We start from the raw sequence: 24,026 nt of genomic DNA, 5'->3' as shown, positions 1-24,026 counted from the left end.
ACTTACACGTTTATTTGTTAAAACTTTACGTGGTGTGATGATGTTTAACAGAATTTAAGCTTTTTAAAAAAGTTAGGAAGAAATCGAATCATCATCTTTGGTAAAAAGCATGATCACTTCTTTCACATTAATTAGTTTACACTAGTGTTGGGACCGAGATGGGATTTCTGATCTGGCACAAGCTGCCAGGGCAGGGGAGTTTAGGGAGCCCCATGGAGTTGGCATTTACAAACATGCACAGCTAATCAGCAGCACCCCCACCCCCGACGTTGTACATCACCCCAAAAAACACGGAGACCCAAACCCGCTTGTCAGGTTTGAAAGCAAAGAGCTAAGAGAGCGAAGGGCGAGAAGCCAGAACTGCTCTGTCTCTGCCATAGGCTCATTTGTCTCCTTAAAAAAACATCCCCAGCAACTCCTGCAGCAGAATCCTCCCTAGCAGGGCTTTGATCCTGGTGCTGATCAATCGCTGGGGGGAAGCCCTGGTTTGCATTTCCTCTGAGGCCAGCCTTGCTTTAATCATTGTGGCTAAGGGGCTCCCCTGCTGGGAGGGAGACATAACAGAGATCAAGAAGAGTTAAGGGATAAAGTTGCTGATGAAGCCTGATCTGTCAAACCAGATGGAGGGGGAAGGAGGAAGAAGACAGAGTGGGGAGAAGAGACTGCCATTCTCTAAACGGAACCAGCGAAGGAAAACACAAGTTGGGCAGGGCTAGGGTGACCAGATATCCCAATTTTAGAGAGACAGTTCCGATATTTGGGGCTTTTTAAAAAAAAAAAAATATATGGGCTCCTATTACCCACCACCCCCGTCCTGATTTTTACACTTGCTATCTGGTCACCCTAGGCAGGGCCTTTTGTTTGCTTCTTTAGGGTGGATGTTGAAGAAATGATCCCAGTAACCCCTTCCCACACTGGAACTATAGGTCCTGTCTGGAAGGCTCTTTAGAGTTGCCAATTTTGGTTGGAGGTATTCCTGGAGGTTTCATCACATGACAATCTCCAATTAATCTGTAATTCCTGGAGACTCCAGGGCACTCCTGGAGGGTTGGCAACCCTTACTGGGAGTGGTGAGCATTGTATGCATTGCGTGTGTATTCTGTTTTGGTGATTGTTAATAGAGGTTAAGGATATTACTCCCAATAAGGCAGATGAACTTTTCCTGCTGGCCACTCAGGACTGGGTCACATCTGGGAGGAGGCTAAGCCATGTCAGGGCCGAGGCAGAGCTCTGGTTCGAGGCACACAGGAGAGATGTTGGCCTGCCCAGCCTCAGCCGAGTCCTGCCCGGCTCCCATCTCAGCACGTCCCCAAACAGGAACAAACAGCTGCAGCGGCAAAGTGTTGGCATCTCAGCCTCCCGCCCCACACCTGTCCCACCTGAGGGTGCTCTCAGATGAGAGGCCATGCACTGACTGAGCTGCAGGACTGAGGGGGGTGGCCATGGTGAGGGGAAGTGGGCACGGCCCAGTTTGTCGGGAGATAGATCTCTCCCGCACAGCCAGGCACACGTTCTGCCGCGCAGCAGCACTGTCCACTCAGGTTTGGCCTCACTGCCCCGCCCCCAAGACAGAAGGCCTGTAGGGCCAAACCTGAGTGGGCACACCAGCCAGTGGGGCAGCAAACACTGCTCCTCCTCACCACTGCCATGGGGCCACGGCTGTCTCAGGAGCATACCACCCTGGCCCCATGCAGCAGGGCAAAAAGTGTGAGAGGCATAGGGATGGGGCATGACACTGAGCCGGCCAGGCTGGGGGGTGGCGGCTGAGCATGGCACAGACTCAGTGGACAACAGCTGCAGCAGGGACGGACGGTGCACACCACGAGAAGGTTCTCAGTGCCTCTGCCAGGGCTCATTCCAGTAGCTCTGCAACGAGGCCCATGGCCCACTCTTCATGGTCCCGCATGCTGGGCAGTTGTTTTCCCTGGGATAAAGGTGGTTCAGACCCCTTGTTATCTGTTCCTGGTGCTCCACCCAGATGGGTGGTGATAGCCCAATGCGCACCATGCCCCAGGTGATGTTTTTTTACCGTTGGAGCAAGATGATGGAGGGGATCTGGTCACCGGCACCTTGGCAGGGGGAGGGGCTGGATGTGGTAGACTCGCCCATCTCTTGTCAAAGGCTTTGCGCGGGGCCCTCCCCACATCGGGACTGGGGCAGCCGATTCCTTTCACCAGGGAGTTCAGCTTCTCCAGGAAGGAGCCTGGGGCAAACCGGCCTGTTGGCAGAGACGAGGAGAATCATGGTGCTGCAAGGTGTCACGTCATTACTGGCTTCTGTTCCTTCATTGGCACAGAGGACCGCCACCCCCCACTTCCCCTCCTATCACACCCCCCCCCGCCCTGACCCCTTCCTGCTCACCACTGCAGCTCCTCCCCGTCTCAGTCACTCCAGAAGCCAATCTAACATAATGCTGGAGAATGTGGCATGGCCCGGATTTGAGGGGTTCACTAGGGACACACTGCCCTGGCTAGAAGAAAGCTTAGGAGAAACTGAGGCAGAAGGTGGGGAAGTGACTTGACCGCAGTCACGCAATGGGTCTGGGCAGAGTCAGTCCTAGAACTCAGATGCCCAACTACCTGCTCTATCCACTAGGACATGCTGCTCTTCCATGCTTTGTTCTCAAAAGATAAAAGGCATTACCTTCATTTGGCAGGCTGGCAGCCTCCATTGTCCCGTCTCGGGCGCTCTGCAGATGTCTGGATGGTTGATTTCTGAGCATGGATCTCAAAGCTGTAACAGCAAAACGTTATTCTGAGGGAGGCTGCTTCCCAGCAATGGGCAATACGCACGGCTCCAGAATGCAAGAGCCACTATGGAGCACGGCTGAGGTTTCCAATGGGCGCTAATTCCCTTTGCCTCCAGGTCCCAGTGTATTCTCAAGGATGCTGCTGTTTTCCTTACAAGAGTCTTCTGTCTGCCCTTGTGCCACAGCAGCCAGCCCCCTACAGACTCTGAATAGGCAGGCCCATAGGCCTGTGTGTTGTCTGGAACCAGCCTTGGAGGTCTCTCCTTAGGGCTCCGAGCCAGCATGGAAGCACTGCTGTGGAATGGAGCTCCTTGCTCATTAACCTCATTATGTAAATACCTGACAAGTCAATAGCAAACCTGACCCTGTTCTAGGGTTGCCAGGTTTTGGATCTAGCAGTGTCCAGTCAGTGGAACTGACCAGACACCAAAAGTCCTGTTACCCCAGGGGAAGGTGTTGGGTCATCAGCTCATCCGGGGCTGCCTCCTACCTGCATCTCATGGGCAGGAAGGCAGCAGGCTCTATGTCAGGCTGCAGCTCCCAGCAGAGAGGAGCCCGCGGGGCTGGGGCCAGGGGGTGGGTGGAGAGGATTGAATGAGAAGAAAGGGGGAGGGGGACATTAGCAAGCAGGGAGGGGCGGGGGGAGGAGAGCAGCTACTGGAGGGTGGGGGCCTGGTTTTCAGAAAGTAAAGAGTACACTACCCTGCTTCACCAAGCCTAATCCCCTGCCCATCCCCCACACTCGAATAGCTAGGGCTAGGCGGTATGGCACAGCGAGCTGAGCCGGCAAAAACTATCTGGAGAGCCTGGGGCTGCGGGCTGTATGGACAGAGGCTCCTGCTGAGCCAGTCTAGCTGCATTCACCATCCACTCCCCGTGGCTTACAGCTGAACCCCTGTCGGGCAGAGTCTCAGGAGGGCAGGGGCGGTGCAGTTAGAATTCAGAGCTGGAGCAGCCCCATCAAGGCCAAGCTGGCCCTTCCCCAGTGGCCAGTGCAGGGCAGACTGGGCTCACACTTAGAGGTTCACAGATTTTAAGGCCAGAAGGGACGGTTGTGAGCATCTAGTCTGACCTCCTGTATAACACAGGCCAGAGCTCCTCACCTAGGGATTCCTGCCTCCGGCCTATAGTGGCTGAGCTAGAGCAGATCTTTCTGAAAAAGACACCCAGTCTTGTGTTCTCCTTCCTCTGGAGCCTTTAAAACATCACACCTCTAGGCCAGCTGATCCAAGGGTTGAAGTTCATACCTCATCTGAGGATCCTGAAGTATTTTGCAAAGCTGAGTGAAGATCATTAGCCTCCATTTTGCAGGCAGGGAAACTAAGGCACCAAGTGGTAACTTGCCTGTGACTTGCTGTAAGGACATGGGCAGCACCAGAGAACCCAGGAGTCCTGGCTTCCAGTCCAGGCTCTATCCCCTGGACCATGCTGCCTTTCACTATTTACTTATTGCTATCTAGAATGACATTAGGAAGGCACCATCTGCTCTTGGACACCATTTGAAGCACAAAGCCGCAGAAGAACTCCACCCTAAGGTCCAGCAGGCAGGGTTTTCCCCACTCAACCTCCAGCCCCAGCAGGCCTCAACTTTTCTGGCTGTCTGTGCACATGGTCCCCGCAGAGAGCCCTGGTGGGCAGCCGGGTGGAAGCTTGTTCCACAGCCCAGGCCCTGCCCAAAGAACACTCCACCACCTGCCACCTGTTCAGTCAAGGAGAGTCCAGCTCCAGCATCTCCCCAGGCAGCAGGGAGAGGCAGGTCCAGGTCACTTAGCCTGACTCCGTTGCAGAATTCTGTGCCAAGTCTGCGAAAGGAGACCATTCATGGGGTGGATCAATCTGTATTTGGGGGGTGTGGGGGTCAGAACTGCCTGGATTCAAGCTGCCTTTCGACAGCAGCACACGCTGGGCCTGGGCCCTGTTTGCATCACTAGCCCTGCTGCGAGCTGTGGCAAAGCATCCGGAAGACTGCAGACCCCAGATACTCATCTCCCCCTTGGTATGCTGCAGCCCAGCCTGAGAGGCCAAGCAATAAACAGGGGAAATGGAGACAGCCTGGGATTTTCTGGCAGTTTTGTTTACAAGCTTTCAAGTCTTTAAGGGATTGTCTACATAGAGAGATCGACTGGTACTCCAAAGTGGAGCAATTTTTCTGGAACAAAGTCACTTATTTCTGTACAGTGTCCACACAGGGAGCTATTCTTAGAGCGCCGTAGCAGATCAGTAATAGTTACCCTGCTATAGCTATGCCCTGAAGTTTCTCTGACCTGTGTAGATAAGGCCTAAGCCTCCAAGATAACATTCAAGGCTGGGTCAGAGATCTGCAAAGATGCCCACATAGAAGTCAGGGCAGTCTCTTGGCCTGAGAACACTGCAGGTCCTCTGCTCTAATATTCCCCCCTTCCCTCACCCCCCCCCCCCCCCCCCCAGCCAGCGTAATCAGCAGAGTGGTTGGGCCCAGTTCTCAGTTACTCCATTCTGCACTTGGGGTAGGGCTGGAGGGGGATCATGGGCTTTAGACCACCTTTACGCTTCTTTATTCTGGGACTACGCAGTGGCCGGCCCTACTCCTAGTGTAAGTGAGAGCAGTGTGGTATGCTCCAGCCATGCCCTGATCCACCTGTTATAATAACTGGGCCTACACATTTATCCTGTGAGCTCAACTGTGAGAAGCGAGTGAAAGTTCATGTTATGTCCCAATAACCTACGAGCACAAATATTGATGGGAAAAGATAAAAAAGGGAGACAGATTGAATTAGTCTGTACAAAAAGGCCTCCTGGTATAACTCAAGGACTTTGTTAAGATCATGCCTGGTGAACAGGAACAGTGTGAGACCAAAAATCAATTAACCCACACTGGTGTGTTGGAAATTAGGTTTAATTGGCGGACAAAATAACGAGGGGATGGGCTATTCCACCCAACACTCCCTGGCTATGGGAACAAGCCTCAGCATCACAGCTGCCACCTGCACCATTGCGTAAGATCCTGAACCTTCATCGATCCTGGTCCTGAGAGATGTCCTGACCACACTCGGCCAGACAGCGGGACCCAGATGACATCACCATCTCAACTGGTTCCAGCTGAATCCCAAGCACCCCCTATGATGTGAGATTGTTTTCCTTGCCCAAACGTGTCCTTTTCCAGCTGTACCTTATTTCTCCGCTTTCCTCTCTCCCTCTCCTTTTTCCTCCCGTTTACTACGAACGTGGTGTCACTGGCCAAGACAGTATATTTTGCAACAATGCTTTAAGCTTGTGACCAGAAAGAGGCCGCTCAAAGCAATGCCCTAAACAGCTTGATGCTGGTACAAGTTTGCCAGGTCTTGGAGTGGCTCGTAAGACCCTGGGGCTGGGCCTGTGTTTTTCCAGCAGTGAGGCTGCAAGTGAGAATCAACTCCAGAGACTGAAGCTACATTTTCTAACTTAGCTGTTCTTTTCTTTCCCCTTTTGTGTGCATTTGTCTTCTAGGAAACAGGACTGGACTTTAAACAGCTCTAGCCCATCCCTTTCCCCCCAAAACAACACTTATCACAAGGTGGTTTTTCCTTCTAAAGTCTCTCTCCAGCTAAAGGGAACAAGGGATGCTGTTCAAATGAAAGCCTTATTTAAACATTTCAAAGCCTTTAAATGCTTTTCTTCTCTTCTGTATCTTTAATAAAAGGTTAAAAGTATTTTCAATGGTGCGTTTGCCATAGGACTCAGCAGGCTGAAGTTTCTGAACCAAAACCCACATCTTGTTCAATGCCTTTGACTCTCTGGGCCCCTTTTATCCATCTAAATTAATCCTCTTCCCCCCGGCCCCACCGCACACACAGCATGCTGAGAGCAGGGCAGGTTCAGGTTCAGAAACCTTCTGCTAGCTCCACATCAGCTGCAGAGCAGCTGCACAAGGGGATTCTCAGCAGGCCATTTCCACCTGTTTTATGGTGCTAGAATGGCAGAAAGGGGCCTTGGCATAACAGAGAATCAGGTCCCCCAAATCTTGGGTGTTTAGTCAGGACTCTCCAGGTTTGCTTTCACCGGCCATGCCCTATAGACGAAGGCACAAGAGACTCAGGGCTTTTTTCTACCAGTGATGCAGATTTGTCCTTCTTAAAACTTTAAAATAACATTTTTAGAAGAAGTTAGAGTTAAACATATTTAAAATTATCTTGGGCCTTGTCTACAGGACAATGTTGCACTAGGCTTATTTTGCTTTGTCTTAAATCAATTTGGAATCAAACAGGTATGTTTCTAGTGGGGTCCCACCGGGATCAGTTCTTGGCCCTACGCTATTTAACATTTTTACCTACAACCTGAAAGAGAACATAAAATCATCCCTGGTAAACTTTGCAGATGGCACAAAGACGAGGTGGGGGAAGCAGTAAAGAAGGAAGAGGACACTGATACAGAGCCACCTTGGTAAGCTGGGTACAAACAGCGTTTTATTTTAATATGGCCAAATGTAAATGCATATACCTAGGAACAAAGGCTGTAGTCATGCTTGCGGGATGGGGGACTCTATCCTGGAAGCAGTGGCCCTGAAAAGGACTTGGGTGTCATGGTGGAGAACCCCAGAACATGAGCTCCCAGGGTGACCAAAAGGGCCAATCCAAGGTAGCATTTAATTTCAGAAAGGGGAACTACACATAAATGAGGAGGTTAGTTAAACAGAAATTAAGAAGTTCAGTGCCAAAAGTGAAATCCCTGCAAGCTGCATGGAAACTTTTTAAAGACACCATAATAGAGGCTCAACTGAAATGTATACCCCAATGAAAAAACATAGTAAGAGAACCAAAAAAGTGCCAGCGTGGCTAAACAACAAAGTAAAAGAAGCAGTGAGAGGCAAAAAGGCATCCTTTAAAAAGGGGAAGTTAAATACTAGTGAGGAAAAATAGAAAGGAGCATAAACTCTGGCAAGTGAAGTATAAAAATATAATAATTAGGAATCAGAAGCAGGAAGCCTGCTAAACAACCAGTGTGGCCACTGGACAATCGAGATGCTAAAGGAGCACTCAAAGATTATAAGGCCATTGCAGAGAAACTAAATGAATTCTTTGCATCAGTCTTCATGGCTGAGGATGTGAGGGGGATTCCCAAACCTGAGCCATTCTTTTTAGGTGACAAATCTGAGGAACTGTCCCAGATTGAGCTGTCATTAGAGAAGGTTTTGGAATAAATTGATAAATTAAATAGTAGTAAGTCACCAGGACAAGATGATATTCACCCAAGAGTTCTGAAGGAACTTAAATGTGAAATTGCAAAGCTATTAACTGTGGTTTGTAACCTATCATTTAAATCAGCTTCTGTACCAAATGACTGGAGGATAGCTAACGTGACATCAATTTTTAAAAAGGGCTCCAGAGGTTCTCCTGTCTATTACACACCGGTAAGCCTGACTTCAGTACCGGGCAAACTGGTTGAAACTATAATGAAGAAAAGAATTGTCAGACACATAGATGAACATAATTTGTCGGGGAGAAGAGTCAACATGGTTTTTGTAAAGGGAAATCATGCCTCACCAATCTACTAGAATTCTCTGAGGGGGTCAACAAGCATGTGGACAAGGGAGATCCAGTGGATATACTGTACTTAGATTTTCAGAAAGCCTTTGACAAGGTCCCTCACCAAAGACTCTTAAACAAAGTAACCTTTCATGGGATAAGAGGGAAGGTCCTCTCATGGATCAGTAACTGGTTAAAAGGCAGGAAACAAAGGGAAGGAATAAATGGTCAGTTTTCAGAATGGAAAAAGGTAAATAGTGGTGTCCTCCAGGGATCTGTACTGAGACCAGTCCTATTTAACATATTCATAAATGATCTGGAAAAAGGGGTAAACAGTGAAGAGGCAAAATTTGCAGATAATACAAAACTACTCAAGATAGTTCAGTCCAAAGCAGACTGCAAAGAGCTACAAAGGGCGACTGGACAACAAAATTGCAGATGAAATTCAATGCTGATAAATGCAAAGTAATGCACATTGGAAAACATAATCCCAACTACACATATAAAATCATTAGCTCTAAACTAGCTGTTACCACTTGAGAGAGATCTTGGAGTCATTGTGGATAGTTCTCTGAAAACATCCACTCAATGTGCAGCGGCAGTCAAAAATGCTAACAATGTTAGGAAGCTTTAGGAAAGGGATAGATAATACAACAGAAAATAACATAATGCCATGTAGCGGGTTGGTTACCCCACTCCTGCCTGAGGGGTTTCAAACAGCCCTGGCCGAGGGCTAGGGCAAAGGGAAAAGCTACTGGGCTGATTGGGGAAGTAGCCACAGCTGGGCCACGCCCCAATCAGGCCCCAGCTGGCCTTTATAAAAAGGCTGGGAGCCAGAGGCCAAACAGTCTCTCTCTACGTTCAGGGAGAGAAGGACCTGGCTGCAGGGAGCTAGATGCAGGGTACCTGTAGTGGAGCAGGGCTGGGGAAAGGCTGAGGAGCTGGGGAGCTCCAGCCTGGATAGCCCCAGGCTGCGGCCTAGTGGAAGGCCAAGGGGTACTGCAGGTTGCAGAGGGCAGCCCAGGGCTAGGCCAAGGCAGCAGGTCCAAACCCAACCTTGCCGATGATGAGTGGCCTATACTGTAGTCTGCCCCACAGAGTGGGGGCTAGTTGGTGACTGGCAGTGGCCTTATCCTGAGATGAGGTGGGGGTTCCCCTGGAAGGGGAGACCTAGTGTGTGTGGGTATTGCCAGGGGGCAGCACCCAGAGCAAGGGGCACTGGGGTCCTGGGAGGGACACGGGGCCAGTGCAGAGGACAGGTGGATTACCAGCCTGCAGGGGGCACTCCAGGATGCTGGAAGAGCTAATTCCCGAGACGACCAGCAGGAGGTGCCGCAGGGGTGAGTCTGCTCCTCTACATGCCTCTATAAAACCATGATATGCCCACATCTTGAATACTGTGGGCTCATCTGATCGCTCCATCTAAAAAAATATATATACTAGAAATGGAAAAGGCACAAAGAAGGGCAACAAAAACGATTAGGAGTGTGGAACAGCTTCTGTATAAGGAGAGATTAAAAAGCATAAGAACAGCCATACTGGGTCAGACCAAAGGTCCAACTAGCCCAGTATCCTGTCCTCTGACAGTGGCCAATGCCAGGTGCCCCAGAGAGAATGAACAGAACCGGTAAACATCAAGTGATCCAACCTGTCACCCATTCCCAGCTTCTGGCAATCAGAGGCTAGGGACACTAGCACTGCCTATACTGGCTAATAGCTTTTGATGGGCTGACAAAGGAGGTGCGGTAGTCATCATGAACAGGTCGGATTATGAACAGGAGGCTGCCAGGCAACTCTCCAACACCACATTCTACAGGCCACTATCCTCCGATCCCACTGAGGAATACCAAAAGAAACTATACCACCTGCTCAAGAAATTCCCTGCTACAGCACGGTAACAAATCTACACGGACACTCCCCCCAGAGCTCCGACCAGGGGTATTCTATCTGCTACCCAAGATCCATAAACCTGGAAATCCTGGATGCCCCATCATCTCAGGCATTGGCAGTTTTACAGCAGGATTATCTGGCTATTTGGCCTCTCTCCTCAGACCCTACACTACCAGCACTCCTAGCTATCTTTGAGACATCACCAACTTCCTGAGGAAACTACAGTGCATTGGTGATCTTCCTGAAAACACCATCCTGGCCACCATGGATGTAGAAGCTTTTTACACCGATATTCCACATGAGGATGGACTACAAGCTGTCAGGAACAGTATCCCTGATGAGGCCACAGAACATTTGGTGGCTGAGCTTTGTGTCTTTGTCCTCATCCACAACCATTTCAGATTTGGGGACAACTTATTCCTTCAAGTCAGCAGCACTACTATGGGTACCCACATGGCCCCACGGTATGCCAACGTTTTTATGGCTGACTTAGAAAAACGCTTCCTCAGCTCCACCCTATACCAGAAACCTACTGACCGCTATACTTACCTAGATGCTTCCATCCAGGACACCTCACTCTATCCATTGTCTTTAGCCAAGCCCTAAAATACTACCGCATTTGCTCCAATCCCTCAGACAGAGACAAACACCTACAAGATCTCTATCAAGCATTCTTAAAACTACAATACCCACCTGGGGAAGTGAGAAAACAGATTGACAGAGCGAGATGGGTACCCAGAAGTCACCTACTATCCCAACACGGAAAATAACAGAACACCACAGGCCATTATGTACAGACCCCAGCTAAAACCTCTCCAGCACATCAACGATCTACAATCTATCCTGGAAAATGATCCCCCATTCTCACAGGCCTTGGGAGGCAGGCCAATCCGTGCTTACAGACAGCCCCCCAACCTGAAGCAAATACTCACCAGCAACTACACTCCACAGAAACACTAACCTAGGAACCAATCCCTATAACAAACCCTGCTGCCTTCTCTGTCCCCATATCTACTCTAGTGACACCATCATAGGACCCAACTACACCATCAAGGGCTCATTCACCTGCACATCTACTAATATGATATAGCCATCATGTGCCAGCAATGCCCCTCTGCCATGTACATTGGCCAAACTGGACAGTCTAAGTCAGGGGTCAGCAACCTTTCAGAAGTGGTGTGCCGAGTCTTCATTTATTCACTTTAATTTAAGGTTTCATGTGCCAGTAATACATTTTCATGTTTTTAGAAGGTCTCTTTCTATAAGTCTAGAATATATAACTAAACTATTGTTATATGTAAAGTAAATAAGGTTTTTAAAATGTTTAAGAAGCTTCACTTAAAATTAAATTAAAATGCAGAGTCCCCCGGACTGGTGGCCAGGACCCGGGCAGTGTGAGTGCCACTGAAAATCAGCTCGCGTGCCGCCTTTGGCACGCGTGCCATAGGTTGCCCACCCCTGCTCTAAGTAAAAGGATAAATGGACACAAATCAGACATCAGGAATGGTAACATACAAAAGCCAGTAGGAGAACACGTCAATCTCCCTGGACATTCAATAACCGATTTAAAAGTAGCCATCCTTCAACAAAAAAAACCTTCAAAAACAGATTTCAAAGAGAAACTGCAGAGCTACAACTCATTTGCAAACTTAACACAGTCAATTTGGGCTTGAATAGGGACTGGGAGTGGCTGGCTCACTACAAAAGCAATTTTCCCCTCTCTTGGTATTGACATCTCCTCATCAATTATTGGGAGTGGAGCACATCCACCCTGACTGAATTGGCCTTCAACATTGGTTCTCCACTTGTAAGGTAACTCCCTTCTCTTCATGTGCCAATATATATTTATGCCTCTATCTGTAATTTTCACTCCATGCCTCTGAAGAAGTGGGTTTTTTACCGACGAAAGCTTATGCCCAAATAAATCTTAGTCTTTAAGGTGCCACCGGACTCCTCATTGTTTTGATGGACTGCTCCTCCATGAATTTATCTAGTTCTTTTTTGAACCCTGTTATAGTCTTGTCCTTCACAACATCCTCTGGCAAAGAGTTCCACAGGTTGACTGTGCGGTGTGTGAAGAAATACTTCCTTTTGTTTGTTTTAAACCTGCTACCTATTAATTTCATTTGGTGATCCCTAGTCCTTGTGTTATGAGGAGGAGTAAATAACACTTCCTTATTTACTTTCGCTACACCAGTCATGATTTTATAGACCTCTATCATATCCCCCCTTAGTCGTCTCTTTTTCAAGCTGAAAAGTCCCAGTCTTTTTAATCTCTCCTCATACAGAAGCTGCTCCATACCCCTAATCATTTTTGTTGCCTTTCTTTGTTCCTTTTCCATTTCTAGTATATCTTTCTTGAGATGGAGCGATCAGATGAGCCCACTGTATTCAAGATGTAGGTGTACCATGGATTTAGAAAGAGGCAATATGATATCCCTTTCCTAAAGGTTCCTAACATTGTTAGCTTTTTTTTGACTGCCGCTGCACATTGATTGGCTGTTCCAGAGAACTAGCCAAAATGACATCATTCAAGAAAGAAATCTTGGAAACAGCACATTTAGACTCCATCATTTTGTGTGTATAGCTAAGGTTATGTTTTCCAATGTGCATTACTTTGCATTTACTTTCCTATATAAGTTCTGAAGCCTTAATACTGCTAAATAAAATTCATGTAAAATATTTGCTTAATATCATTGTCCTTAAAACGTCACACCAATCACCCACATACTTTTTAATTTATATTACCTTTTGGAAAATTGTAAGCAAGCAAATCTGTCTGGGGATTGGGCCTGCTTTGAGCAGGGGGTTGGACTAGATGACCTCTTGAGGTCCCTTCCAACACCGATACTCTATGATTCTATGCAATAGCTTAATTTGTATACAGTAACTCCTCACTTAAAAAGAACAGGAGTACTTGTGGCACCTTAGAGACTAACCAATTTATTAGAGCGTAAGCTTTCGTGGACTACAGCCCACTTCTTCGGATGCATACAGAGTGGAATAAATATTGAGGAGATACCTAGGTATGTGTGTATATATATCTCCTCAATATTTATTCCACTCTGTATGCATCCGAAGAAGTGGGCTGTAGTCCACGAAAGCTTACGCTCTAATAAATTGGTTAGTCTCTAAGGTGCCACAAGTACTCCTGTTCTTTTTGCGGATACAGACTAACACGGCTGCTACTCTGAAACCTGTCATAATGCAAGGCACTGCATTTAGCTGTATGGAGTGGAAATCCATCAACCTCATGGAAAAAACCTCGTACAGATACAGACAGACATCATCTTCCTTTCCAAATGCAAGCAGATGGACATCATACCTAAAGGACTAAAGGTAAAAAATCCATTACAATCTACATATCACACAGACTATGCTGAGAGACTGTGTCACACACTCTCAAAGAAACTGCGAAACCACCTGATCAGCATCCTATACAGCAAACAGGGAAAGATTAAGAATGAGCTCTCAGAACTGGATACTCTCATAAGAAACCAACCTTCCACACAAACTTCCTCATGGATAGACTTTACAAAAACTAGACAAGCCATTTACAAGACAAACTTTGCCTCTCTACAAAGGAAAAAGGACACTAAACTATCTACACTGCTACATGCCACAAGCAGCCACAACAGTAGTTCCCTTAACCCAGCCAGCAATATTGTTAATCTTTCCAGCTATACTCTTAGCCCAGCAGAAGAGTCTGTCCTATCTCGGGGCCTCTCCTTTTGTCCCTCCAGACCCATGAATATGATACAGTTCTGCGGTGACCTAGAATCCTACTTTCGACGTCTCCGACTCAAAGAATATTTCCAACATACCTCTGAACAGCATACTAACCCACAGAACCCCCCCCTACCAGCACTACAAAAAAAAGGATTCTGCGTGGACTCCTCCGGACGGTCGAAACAGACTGGATTTCTACATAGATTGCTTCCGTCAACGTGCAAAGGCTGAAATTGTGGAAAAGCAACATCACTTGCCACATAACCTCAGCCATGCTGAACACAACGCCATCTACAGCCTCAGAAACAACCCTGACATCATAATCAAAAAGGCTGACAAAGGAGGTGCTGTCGTCATCATGAATAAATTGGAATATGACCAAGAGGCTGCTAGACAGCTCTCTAACACCACATTCTACAGGCCATTATCCTCTGATCCCACTGAGGATTACCTAAAGAAACTACACCATCTGCTAAAAAAACTCCCTGACAAAGCACAGGAACAAATCTGTACAGACACATGCCTAGAACCCCGACCAGGGGTATTCTATTTGCTACCCAAGATCCATAAACCTGGAAATCCTGGACGCCCCATCTCAGGCATTGGCACCCTAACATCAGGCTTGTCTGGTTATATGGACTCTCTCCTCAGACCCTACACTACCAGCACTCCCAGCTATCTTCGAGACACCACTGACTTCCTGAGGAAACTACAATCCATCGGTGATCTTCCAGAAAACACCATCCTGGCCACTATGGACGTAGAAGCCCTCTACACCAATATTCCACACAAAGATGGACTACAAGCTATCAGGAACAGTATCCCTGATAATGTCACAGCTAACCTGGTGGCTGAACTTTGTGATTTTGTCCTCACCCACAACTATTTCACATTTGGGGACAATATATACCTTCAAGTCAGTGGCACTGCTATGGGTACCCGCATGGCCCCACAATATGCCAACATTTTTATGGATGACTTAGAACAACGCTTCCTTAGCTCTCGTCCCCTAACGCCCCTACTCTACTTGCGCTACATTGATGACATCTTCATCATCTGGACCCATGGAAAAGAAGCCCTTGAGGAATTTCACCATGATTTCAATAATTTCCATCCCACCATCAACCTCAGCCTAGATCAATCCACACAAGCGGTCCATTTCCTGGATACTACTGTGCTAATAAGCGATGGTCACATAAATACCATCCTATACCGGAAACCTACTGAGCGCTACACTTACCTACATGCCTCCAGCTTCCATCCAGGACACACCACACGATCCATTGTCTACAACCAAGCTCTAAGATATAACCGCATTTGCTCCAATCCCTCAGATAGAGACAAGCACCTACAAGATCTCTATCAAGCATTCTTAAAACTACAATACCCACCTGCTGAAGTGAAAAAACAGATTGACAGAGCCAGACAAGTACCCAGAAGTCACCTCCTACAAGACAGGCCCAACAAAGAAAATAACAGAACACCACTAGCTGTCACCTTCAGCCCCCAACTAAAACCTCTCCAGCGCATCATCAGATCTACAACCTATCCTGAAAGATGATCCTTTACTCTCACAGTTCTTGGGAGACAGACCTGTCCTCGCTTACAGACAACCCCCCAACCTAAAGCAAATACTCACCAGCAACCACACATCACTGAACAAAACCACTAACCCAGGAACTTATCCTTGTAACAAACCCCGATGCCAACTCTGTCCACATATCTATTCAAGTGACATCATCATAGGACCTAATCACATCAGCCATACCATCAGGGGCTCGTTCACCTGCACATCTACCAATGTGATATATGCCATCATGTGCCAGCAATGCCCCTCTGCCATGTACATTGGCCAAACCGGACAGTCTCTAGGCAAAAGAATTAATGGACACAAATCTGACATCAGGAATCAAAATACTCAAAAACCAGTGGGAGAACACTTTAACCTGTCTGGTCATTCAGTGACAGACCTGCGGGTGGCTAAATTACAACAGAAAAACTTCAAAAACAGATTCCAACAGAGACTGAGCTGGAATTGATATGCAAACTAGATACAATCAACAAAGGATTGAATAAGGACTGGGAATGGCTGAGCCATTACAAACATTGAATCTATCTCCCCTTGTAAGTATTCTCACACTCCTTATCAACCTGTCTGTACTGGGCTAGCTTGATTATCACTTCAAAAGTTTTTTTTCTCTTACTTAATTGGCCTCTCAGAGTTGGTAAGACAACTCCCACCTGTTCATGCTCTCTGTATGTGTGTGTATATATATCTCCTCAATATATGTTCCATTCTATATGCATCCGAAGAAGTGGGCTGTAGTCCACGAAAGCTTATGCTCTAATAAATTTGTTAGTCTCTAAGGTGCCACAAGTACAATCTGTTTTTTCACTTCAGCAGGTGGGTATTGTAGTTTTAAGAATGCTTGATAGAGATCTTGTAGGTGCTTGTCTCTATCTGAGGGATTGGAGCAAATGCGAACTAACGGGGTGTGTCCCCCACTCCTGAACCCTGCTTACCCCATCTTCCATAGAGCAGGGGGGACACAGGACAGGGCTTTGCTGGCAGCAGCTGCGTCTCAGCAAGCTGATCTAATTAACTAGGCAGTGTACTTAAAAGGGAAATGCGCATCTCTCTCTCTTCCCTCCCTCCATTCCTGCTGCCTTGTAGAGTGTCAGAGTTAACCCTTGAAGGCTCAGCCAATTTCTCAGTAAGGCATTCCCTGGGAAATATCCCACCCTCTGACTCCTCCACCTCAACCAAGCTTCACAATCATCATCACTGTGTGCCAGTATTAAATTGTTTGTGTGTGTGTCTCTATATATTTAGACCAGGGGTTGGCAACGTTTGGCACCCTGGCGGGCCGGGCCAGTTTATTTACCTGCTGATGTGGCATGTTCAGCCGATTGCGGCCCCCACTGGCCACGGTTCGCCGTCCCAGGCCAATGGGAAGCGGCGCGGGCGAGGGATGTGCTGGCTGCGGCTTCCCACCGCCCCCATTGGCCCGGGACAGCGAACTGCGGCCAATGGTGGCCACGATCGGCCGAACCTGTCGCGTCAGCAGGTAAATAAACTGGCCCGGCCCGCTAGGGTGCTTACCCTGGCGAGCCACATGCCAAACGTTGCCAACCCCTGATATAGACACAGACAGACACACACACACACACACACTATAATATAGTCTTTTGTCTGGTGAAAAAAAATTCCCTGGAACCTAACCCCTTCGTTTACATTAATTCTTATAGGGAAATTGGATTAGCTTAACATCGTTTCACTTAAAGTCGCATTTTTCAGGAACATAACTACAAAGTTAAGTGAGGAGTTACTGTATCTCAATTCTCATTAAAAAGTTATGTCGTCTAAAGTAGTTGAGTTTCCCCTAAAGCATTCTTCCAAAACGTGGAATAACTAACAAATTAGAGGAAAAAATTGTTTTGGCACTAGCTTACCCCCCCCCCCCAAAATAAAGCTTTTAAAGTGATAATTGGAAAGAAAATATTACAATACACAAGAAACCCATGTTGGTCAATCAGCTCTGACACACCTGAAATTGTATTTCCAGTAAATAAATATGTTATCACCCTTTCCCAATGGGCTTTCTTTTCCTATTAAGATACTCAGTAATTAGAAATAAAGTCTTAAACGTAAGCTATATATTCAATGCATTTGATATTTCTCCAGCACAAATGAAAACACACTCCAGTTGAAGGTACTAAGTGTCAAGATTCAAAACATACAAATAAATTTAAAAATTGAACTTGCATTTATAAATGACTGATCTAAAAGCCTGCTGGAACCTGTTCAGTTTTATGTAATACAGAAATCCTGAGTATGTATCTACATGATCCAACTGGATGATTCTTAACTGTGTCTTAATGAAAATATGACACTGTATGTCTTAAATGTTATTAAGAAAACTTGTTATTTTCAAGGCAATACTCAAATATTGAGGAAGTTAGGAAAGAGATCTATTTTAAGGCTGTAACAACCTGGCAGGATTAAAAGCACTGCAAGAATTGTATTTAAAAAAAAAAGTCCCAGGGGTCCATAGACTAATTGAAACATTTGTATTTTCTGATTGTACAATGACTTCCTCTGATTTCTATCAAGAGCAACTGAAATGTCTGACTGATGTTACACTGAAAATAAAACTGATCAGCTTTGTGAGAGAGTGAAGGAGATCAGCACTCAACAGGTCTCTTCTCCCAGAAACTGCTCTCTCCTGGCTCTCAGCTGGGTGACAAGGAGCCACATGAAGAACTTTTGAGAGCCGCCTGGTCCCAGGGCTGCTTGTACTGCTGCTCGGGCGCTAATGGGCACACAGGCTCTCAGGCACCCAGCTGCAGGGGCCATTTGGGAACCTCATTAGACTCGCTCTGTGCAGGGGTGCAGAGCAATGCAGACAGCTCTCCGGCTCTGGGACATGGAGCAGCAGCGGCAGCCACCCACGCAGCCGGGGAATTTACATTTCCCGGGGCCCAGGGGGAAGCTGGTGATCCAACTCCCGGAGGACAGCCCTGTCAGCCAACAGCAACTTCTTACTCAGACCCCAGCTAAGGGCTGCGGGTTCCTCTGAGCGCAGAGCAACAGTTCGTTTTCCTGTTTGCACTTCACTGTGGTAGGAAACGGAGGGGGAGAAGCCCCCTGCCCGCCCTCCCTAAATGGTGCCCCAGCTGTTCCAATCTATGGGGAGGTGAAAAACTACTACATTGGCAACAGACCAGCAGGGAGTGGGGGGAGGAATGGGGACGTTCAGGTAGGGAAAGCCAGTTCCCTAAGGGGATCACTTCAAACCTACTTGTTACCATAGGTGCTGCCGCACGCTCTGGCTTGAAGTGGTTTCCATCTTATACAGGGATTATAGTTTGTTCAATGGCTCTCAGCACCCCCCATGTAAAAACTGTTCCAGCACCTCTGTTTGTTACCATTTGGATATTAATGACATGAAGCCATATTTACACAGGGACAGAAAAGTTAAGGCACGTCACCTTCAGATGTGAAATCAAAGCACATAAGTTAGAATTGATTTACATCCTCGTGCCAGAGGGTTTTGTGTGTCTCATCTTGAAGTTAAATGGCCTAGGAGGAGAATTTAAGTTATGGCAAACTAAGGCCACTTAACACTTAACTCCTGCTTTCTCTCAGGAGTAAATGTGCTTTAACTTAAGGCTTGTCCACACAGTGCTGCAGTGCATAAATGATAGAGCACAGTGACATGTTACACTCTAACTGCTGGCACTAACTAAATGTGCTGTATAGTCCCATTTCGAAAAGGACTATGTTAATGCACAGTGGATGCCTTTTAGTTCACGCCAGCCAGGTCTACATGGGGCAGTCAGAACTCTACAGGTCAGCACGGGCTACAATTCATGGCCCCTGGTGCCAGGTAGAGAAGTCCCACTCACACCGACTTCACCCTTCAGTTGATTGGCCTTAACTTTCCAAGTGGCCAAGCCCTATGCAAGGCAGCCTCAGAAAAGCAGCTAAACCTTCCCATTCCAACAGACATACCTGAAGCCTTCCCACAGCTCCAACCCCCTAATCTCAGAAATGCATCAGGCTTGGCTTGGGACCTGTACAAACACCTTACAACAGGGGTGGGGAAACTTTTTGGCCTGAGGGCCACATTGGGGTTCCGAAACTGTATGGAGGGCTGTGCCTCCCCAAACAGCCTGGCCCCCACCCTCTATCCACCCCTCCCACTTCCTGCCTCTTGACTGCTCCCCTCAGAACCCCCAACCCATCCAACCCCTCCTGCCCCTTGTCCCCTGACTGTCCCCTCCCAAGACCCCCCCCACCCCAACTGCTCCCTGGGACCCCACCCCCTATCCAACCCCTCCTACTCCCTGTCCCCTGACTGCCCTGCCCCCTATCCACAACCCCACCCCCTAACAGGCCCCCCGGGACTTCCACGCCTTCCAATCGACCCCTGCTCCCTGTCCCCTGACTGCTCCCCGGGACCCCCTGCACTTTATCCAAGCCTCCCGCTTCCCACCCCGTTACCATGCCACTCAGAGCACCAGGACTGGTAGCCACGCCACCCGGCCGGAGCCAGCCCTCCCGCCGTGCAGTCTAGAGCACCGGGGCAGGCCGGTGGCTCTTGCAGCCGCGCTGCCCAGGAGGCCCTTGCAGCCCCATCGCCCAGAGCGCTGGCAGCACAGCGAGCTGAGGCTGCAGGGGAGGGGGGACAGTAGGGGATGGGCTGGGGGCTAGCCTCCCTGGCCGGGAGCTCAAGGGCCGGGCAGGACAGTCCTGTGGGCCGGATGTGGCCTGTGGGCCGCAGTTTGCCCACCTCTGTCCTATATGTATATAACACCTTCGCCTCAGGTACCAAGAACATAAGCTGATATGCAAACTTTGAGCAGAGATCACTTATCTACCATGAAAATCCAGCCACTGCTGGGGTGGAACCTGGCAGCTCTTGAGTTTATCATCATTATGCAGGTCCAGAGAACACAATCGTTTACAATAGGAAGACAGAGATAACAGGAGATAAAACCACTACAGCAGAGAACAGCATGGCTATGTTCACATTAGCAGTAACACTGCCTGGTACCGTAGCCTACTGGGTATGTAAGGCACTGAGTCACCTCGCTCAGCACCCAGGGACCCTAGCGGCTCTGGTCAGCACCGCTGACCGGGACGTTAAAAGTCCCATCGGTGGTACTGCCCAACTAAAGCAGGCTAGTGCCTACCTCTCGTGACACCACGCTGCGCCCAGGAAGCGTCCAGCAGCGGGTCCGGCTTCTAGGCAGGGGGGCGATGGGACTCCGCGCGTTGCCATTGCCCCAAGCACCAGCTCCGCACTGGTTCCTGGCCAATGGGAGCTGCGGGCAAGAGCCATGTGGAGATGCTTGCACGCCTCTGCCTAGGAGCCGGACTTGCTGCTGGCTGCTTCCGGGGCGCAGCGCCTTCCGCGGTGCCAGGACAGGCAGGAAGCCTGCCTCTGCACCCCAGCTGCGCCGCTGACCGGGAGCCTCCAGAGGTAAATCCGTGCCCCAACCCTGCGCCCCTCCAAATCCAGAACCCCTTCCTGCACCCCAAACTCCTCATCCCCAGCCCCACCCCAGAGCCTGCACCCCCAGCCCAGAGCCCTGACCCCCTCCCACACTCCAACCCCCTGCCCCAGCCCTGAGCCCCTCCCACACCCCAAACCCCTCATCCCCAACTCCGTTTGGTTGCAGGCATCAACAATTTTCTTGAAGTGGGTCCCCCCAAAAAACAGTTTGAAAACCACCAAGCTAGTGTAGATGAGCCTCCAGTGTCTACCCCTGCCCATACCAGCTCTTGCTCCAGTCCTCTCTGAGACATTGCCTTAGGGGCAAAACTTACTGCCAGCTGGGGCAAATACTGTCCCCACCAACATCCGGGCAGGCAAGGGGCATTCTCCCCTTCTGTCCAGGGCTGTCCACACTAGGGGATAAGGAAAGATCTCCCTCGCCTCTCTCCAGCTGCGGCCCAGATGTGCTTCTTACCCTTGCACATCTGGAGAGACTCTCAGGGCTTGTCTACACTAGGTGGAGGTGCAGCCAGGGCAGGAATTACCGCAGTGGTTCCTGTCCCACCTGCAGCGCTTGCACCCCCTTAGCTGGGGGGGGGGGGGCACTGACAGCTGGGTACCCCCGCCCCAGATCTAGTGGCGCGCTTCCCGCCGCCCGCTCTTTGCAGCGGAGCTGCCCCCTAGGCGCCCTGCGGCCGCACGTGTCTCTCCGCGCGCCCGCCAGGCGGGAAGCCTCCGGCTGTGTGGCCCGGGGGGGGGGGGCGCCGGAGCGGGACACTCACCCCACGCGGCAGCTGCTCTCCTGGACAGGGTCACAAAGGGCTGCGCGCCTCATCCGATCCGAATCTACCGCGGGACCGTTGCTGGCAGAGCCGCGCAAGCGCAGTAACACCGGCCGAAGCGGCGGCCCGGCCCCTTCCCACCCCCAGCTCAGCTACCAGCTGTGGCGGCTCCACGTGGGACGGAAGGGAGGGGGGCGGGCGGTCTGTAGTACTCGCAGCTGGGGGCACAGCACGGAGAGTGGGGGGAGAGTTTGGGGTACAGCGGACTAGGGTGGGAACATAGCACGGAGAGTGGGGGGAGAGTTTGGGGTACGGAGGAGGAGGGTGGGGGAGAGTTTGGGGTACAGGAGGGAGGGAGGGAGGGGGCACAGCACAGAGTGGGGAGAGTTTGGGGTACAGAGGAGAAAGGTGGGGAGAAATTGGGGTACAGAGGAGGAGGGTGGGGGCACAGCACAGAGTGGGGAGAGTTTGGGGTACAGGGGAATAGGGTGGGAACACAGCACGGAGAGTGGGGGGAGAGTTTGGGGTACAAAGGAGGGTGGGAGCAGGGCTGCCCAGAGGGGGGAGCAAGTGGGGCAATTTGCCCCAGGCCCCGCAGGGGCCCCCCACGAGAATATAGTATTCTATAGTATTGCAACTTTTTTTTAGGGAAGGGGCCCCTCAAATTGCTTTGCCCCAGGCCCCCTGAATCCTCTGGGCAGCCCTGGGTGGGGGAGAATTTGGGGTACAGAGGAGGAGGGTGGGGGTACAGCACAGAAAGTGCTGGGAGAGTTTGAGGTACAGAGGAGGAGGAACATGGCACAGGCTCAGAATGTTTCACCTCTGGTGCTCGGAGCTGTGCTTGCTTAGGGTGACCAGACGTCCCGATAAAATCGGGACCGTCCCGATATTTAGGTATTTGTCCCGCGTCCTGATTGATCTTCGGTCGGGACGCTGCACTCCGCTTTCCCCCCCCCCCCCACTCCTAAAAACCAGAGGCTGAAGGTATGCATACCTAAGGAAGGGTGCATAATCTCCTCTGACTGCCCGCAGCCCTGGGCTGTTCTCAGCTCCCGCCCCCGACTGCCAGCAGCACTGGGTCACAGTAGGGAATTGGGAGAGGGAGCTGTTTGTGTCCTTACACCGGCAGCACTCGGTTTTTTGGGTTTTTTTGCTCCGCCAGTGACCCCTCCCTCCCCCCCCCTTGTGTCCCGATATTTTCTTCCTGTCATCTGGTCACCCTAGTGCTTGCTCCACGTCCCAGGCCTGTCAGCTACTCCCAAGCATCTTCAAAGGGTCTGACCTAAAGCCCACTGACCATAATGAAAGGTTTCAGAGTAGCAGCCGTGTTAGTCTGTATCCGCAAAAAGAAGAACAGGAGGACTTGTGGCACCTTAGAGACTAACAAATTTATTAGAGCATAAGCTTTCGTGGACTACAGCCCACTGCATCCGAAGAAGTGGGCTGTAGTCCACGAAAGCTTATGCTCTAATAAATTTGTTAGTCTCTAAGGTGCCACAAGTCCTCCTGTTCTTCTTTTTACTGACCATAATGTGCATCTCAACTATTTCACTGATGAGTTGAATAGCCACAATCCACCCCCCCCATCCCTTCACAGGCTAGAAGGGCCCATTCTGACCACCTAGTCCAGTGGTTCTTACGCTGGGGTGCATGCAGCCCCTGGGGGTGCAAGATGCCCTTTCTGGGGGTGCAAGACATGCCAGATTTTTTTAGAAGGTAAATAATTGAAAACACAAATTAAGCATAAGCACGTTTAAGTACAACTACTTTGTTTCATCAAACCTATGTATTTATTAACATTATACTTTTTAAAATTATTACTGTGTTAAAATTCACCTGTGAAATTAAAATAAATATATAATTCTCTCTCATTCTATAGTTAGAATATATCTAGGTTAAAAGAACTGACCTACTTCAATGATTTTGGATAAGGGGTGCGCAAACTTTTTTTTTTTTTTTGGGAGAACCAAAGGGGTGCAGGCTGCAGTAAAGGTTAAGAACCACTGATGATGTCAGATGACTTGCATAGCCCAGGGAGAGAACCTGACCCAGGCCCATAGCATGTAGTTAAACAAGAGTGTATATTCTAGAAAGAAAGAATCCAGTGGTGGTTTAAAGACTGAAAGTGATGGAGAATCTCCCACGTGCCTAAGTAACTGTTAAAAATTTACACCTTATTTCCAGCTTGAACTTTGCTGACTTCAGCTCCTAACCAGTGTGCTTCGGTATGTGTGTGTAGGTTCTATTATAGGTTGGGTTAAACCTTGAAACTGGTGAATGTGACAGCTGCTCTTCATTGCAGGTTGATTGTAAGGAACAGTTAAGCTTTTTTATGGAAGCAACAGACAGTCCTGTGGCACCTTTAAGACTAACAGATGTATTGGAGCATAAG

At 49.1% G+C, this 24,026-nt stretch overlaps 1 protein-coding gene across 4 annotated transcripts in view; it reads right to left on the bottom strand.

The window, feature by feature from the left end:
* The window catches only part of LOC101944909 (zinc finger protein 628-like), a 45,657-nt gene extending 23,840 nt beyond the window's left edge, over nt 1–21,817 (bottom strand). Inside the window, exons 1-3 of one of the 4 annotated variants that reach the window (XM_024107067.3) lie at nt 21,635–21,817; nt 2,644–2,733; nt 2,030–2,218 (exon numbers count right to left, since the gene is read on the bottom strand). In XM_024107067.3, coding sequence (XP_023962835.2) covers nt 2,030–2,218; nt 2,644–2,722 — 268 coding nt within the window. In that variant the 5' untranslated portion in view covers nt 2,723–2,733; nt 21,635–21,817. Of the gene's footprint in view, nt 1–2,029; nt 2,219–2,643; nt 2,734–3,239; nt 3,264–20,547; nt 20,686–21,327; nt 21,557–21,634 lie in introns of those variants that run through there. The other 3 variants (XM_065574146.1, XM_065574147.1, XM_042843401.2) reach the window with 3 other exon arrangements.
* Between the last annotated feature and the right edge of the window lie 2,209 nt (nt 21,818–24,026).

Source organism: Chrysemys picta, chromosome 20 (assembly GCF_011386835.1).
Source record: "Chrysemys picta bellii isolate R12L10 chromosome 20, ASM1138683v2, whole genome shotgun sequence".
NCBI lineage: Eukaryota > Metazoa > Chordata > Testudines > Emydidae > Chrysemys > Chrysemys picta.
This window is presented reverse-complemented; position numbering and strand designations above follow the sequence as displayed.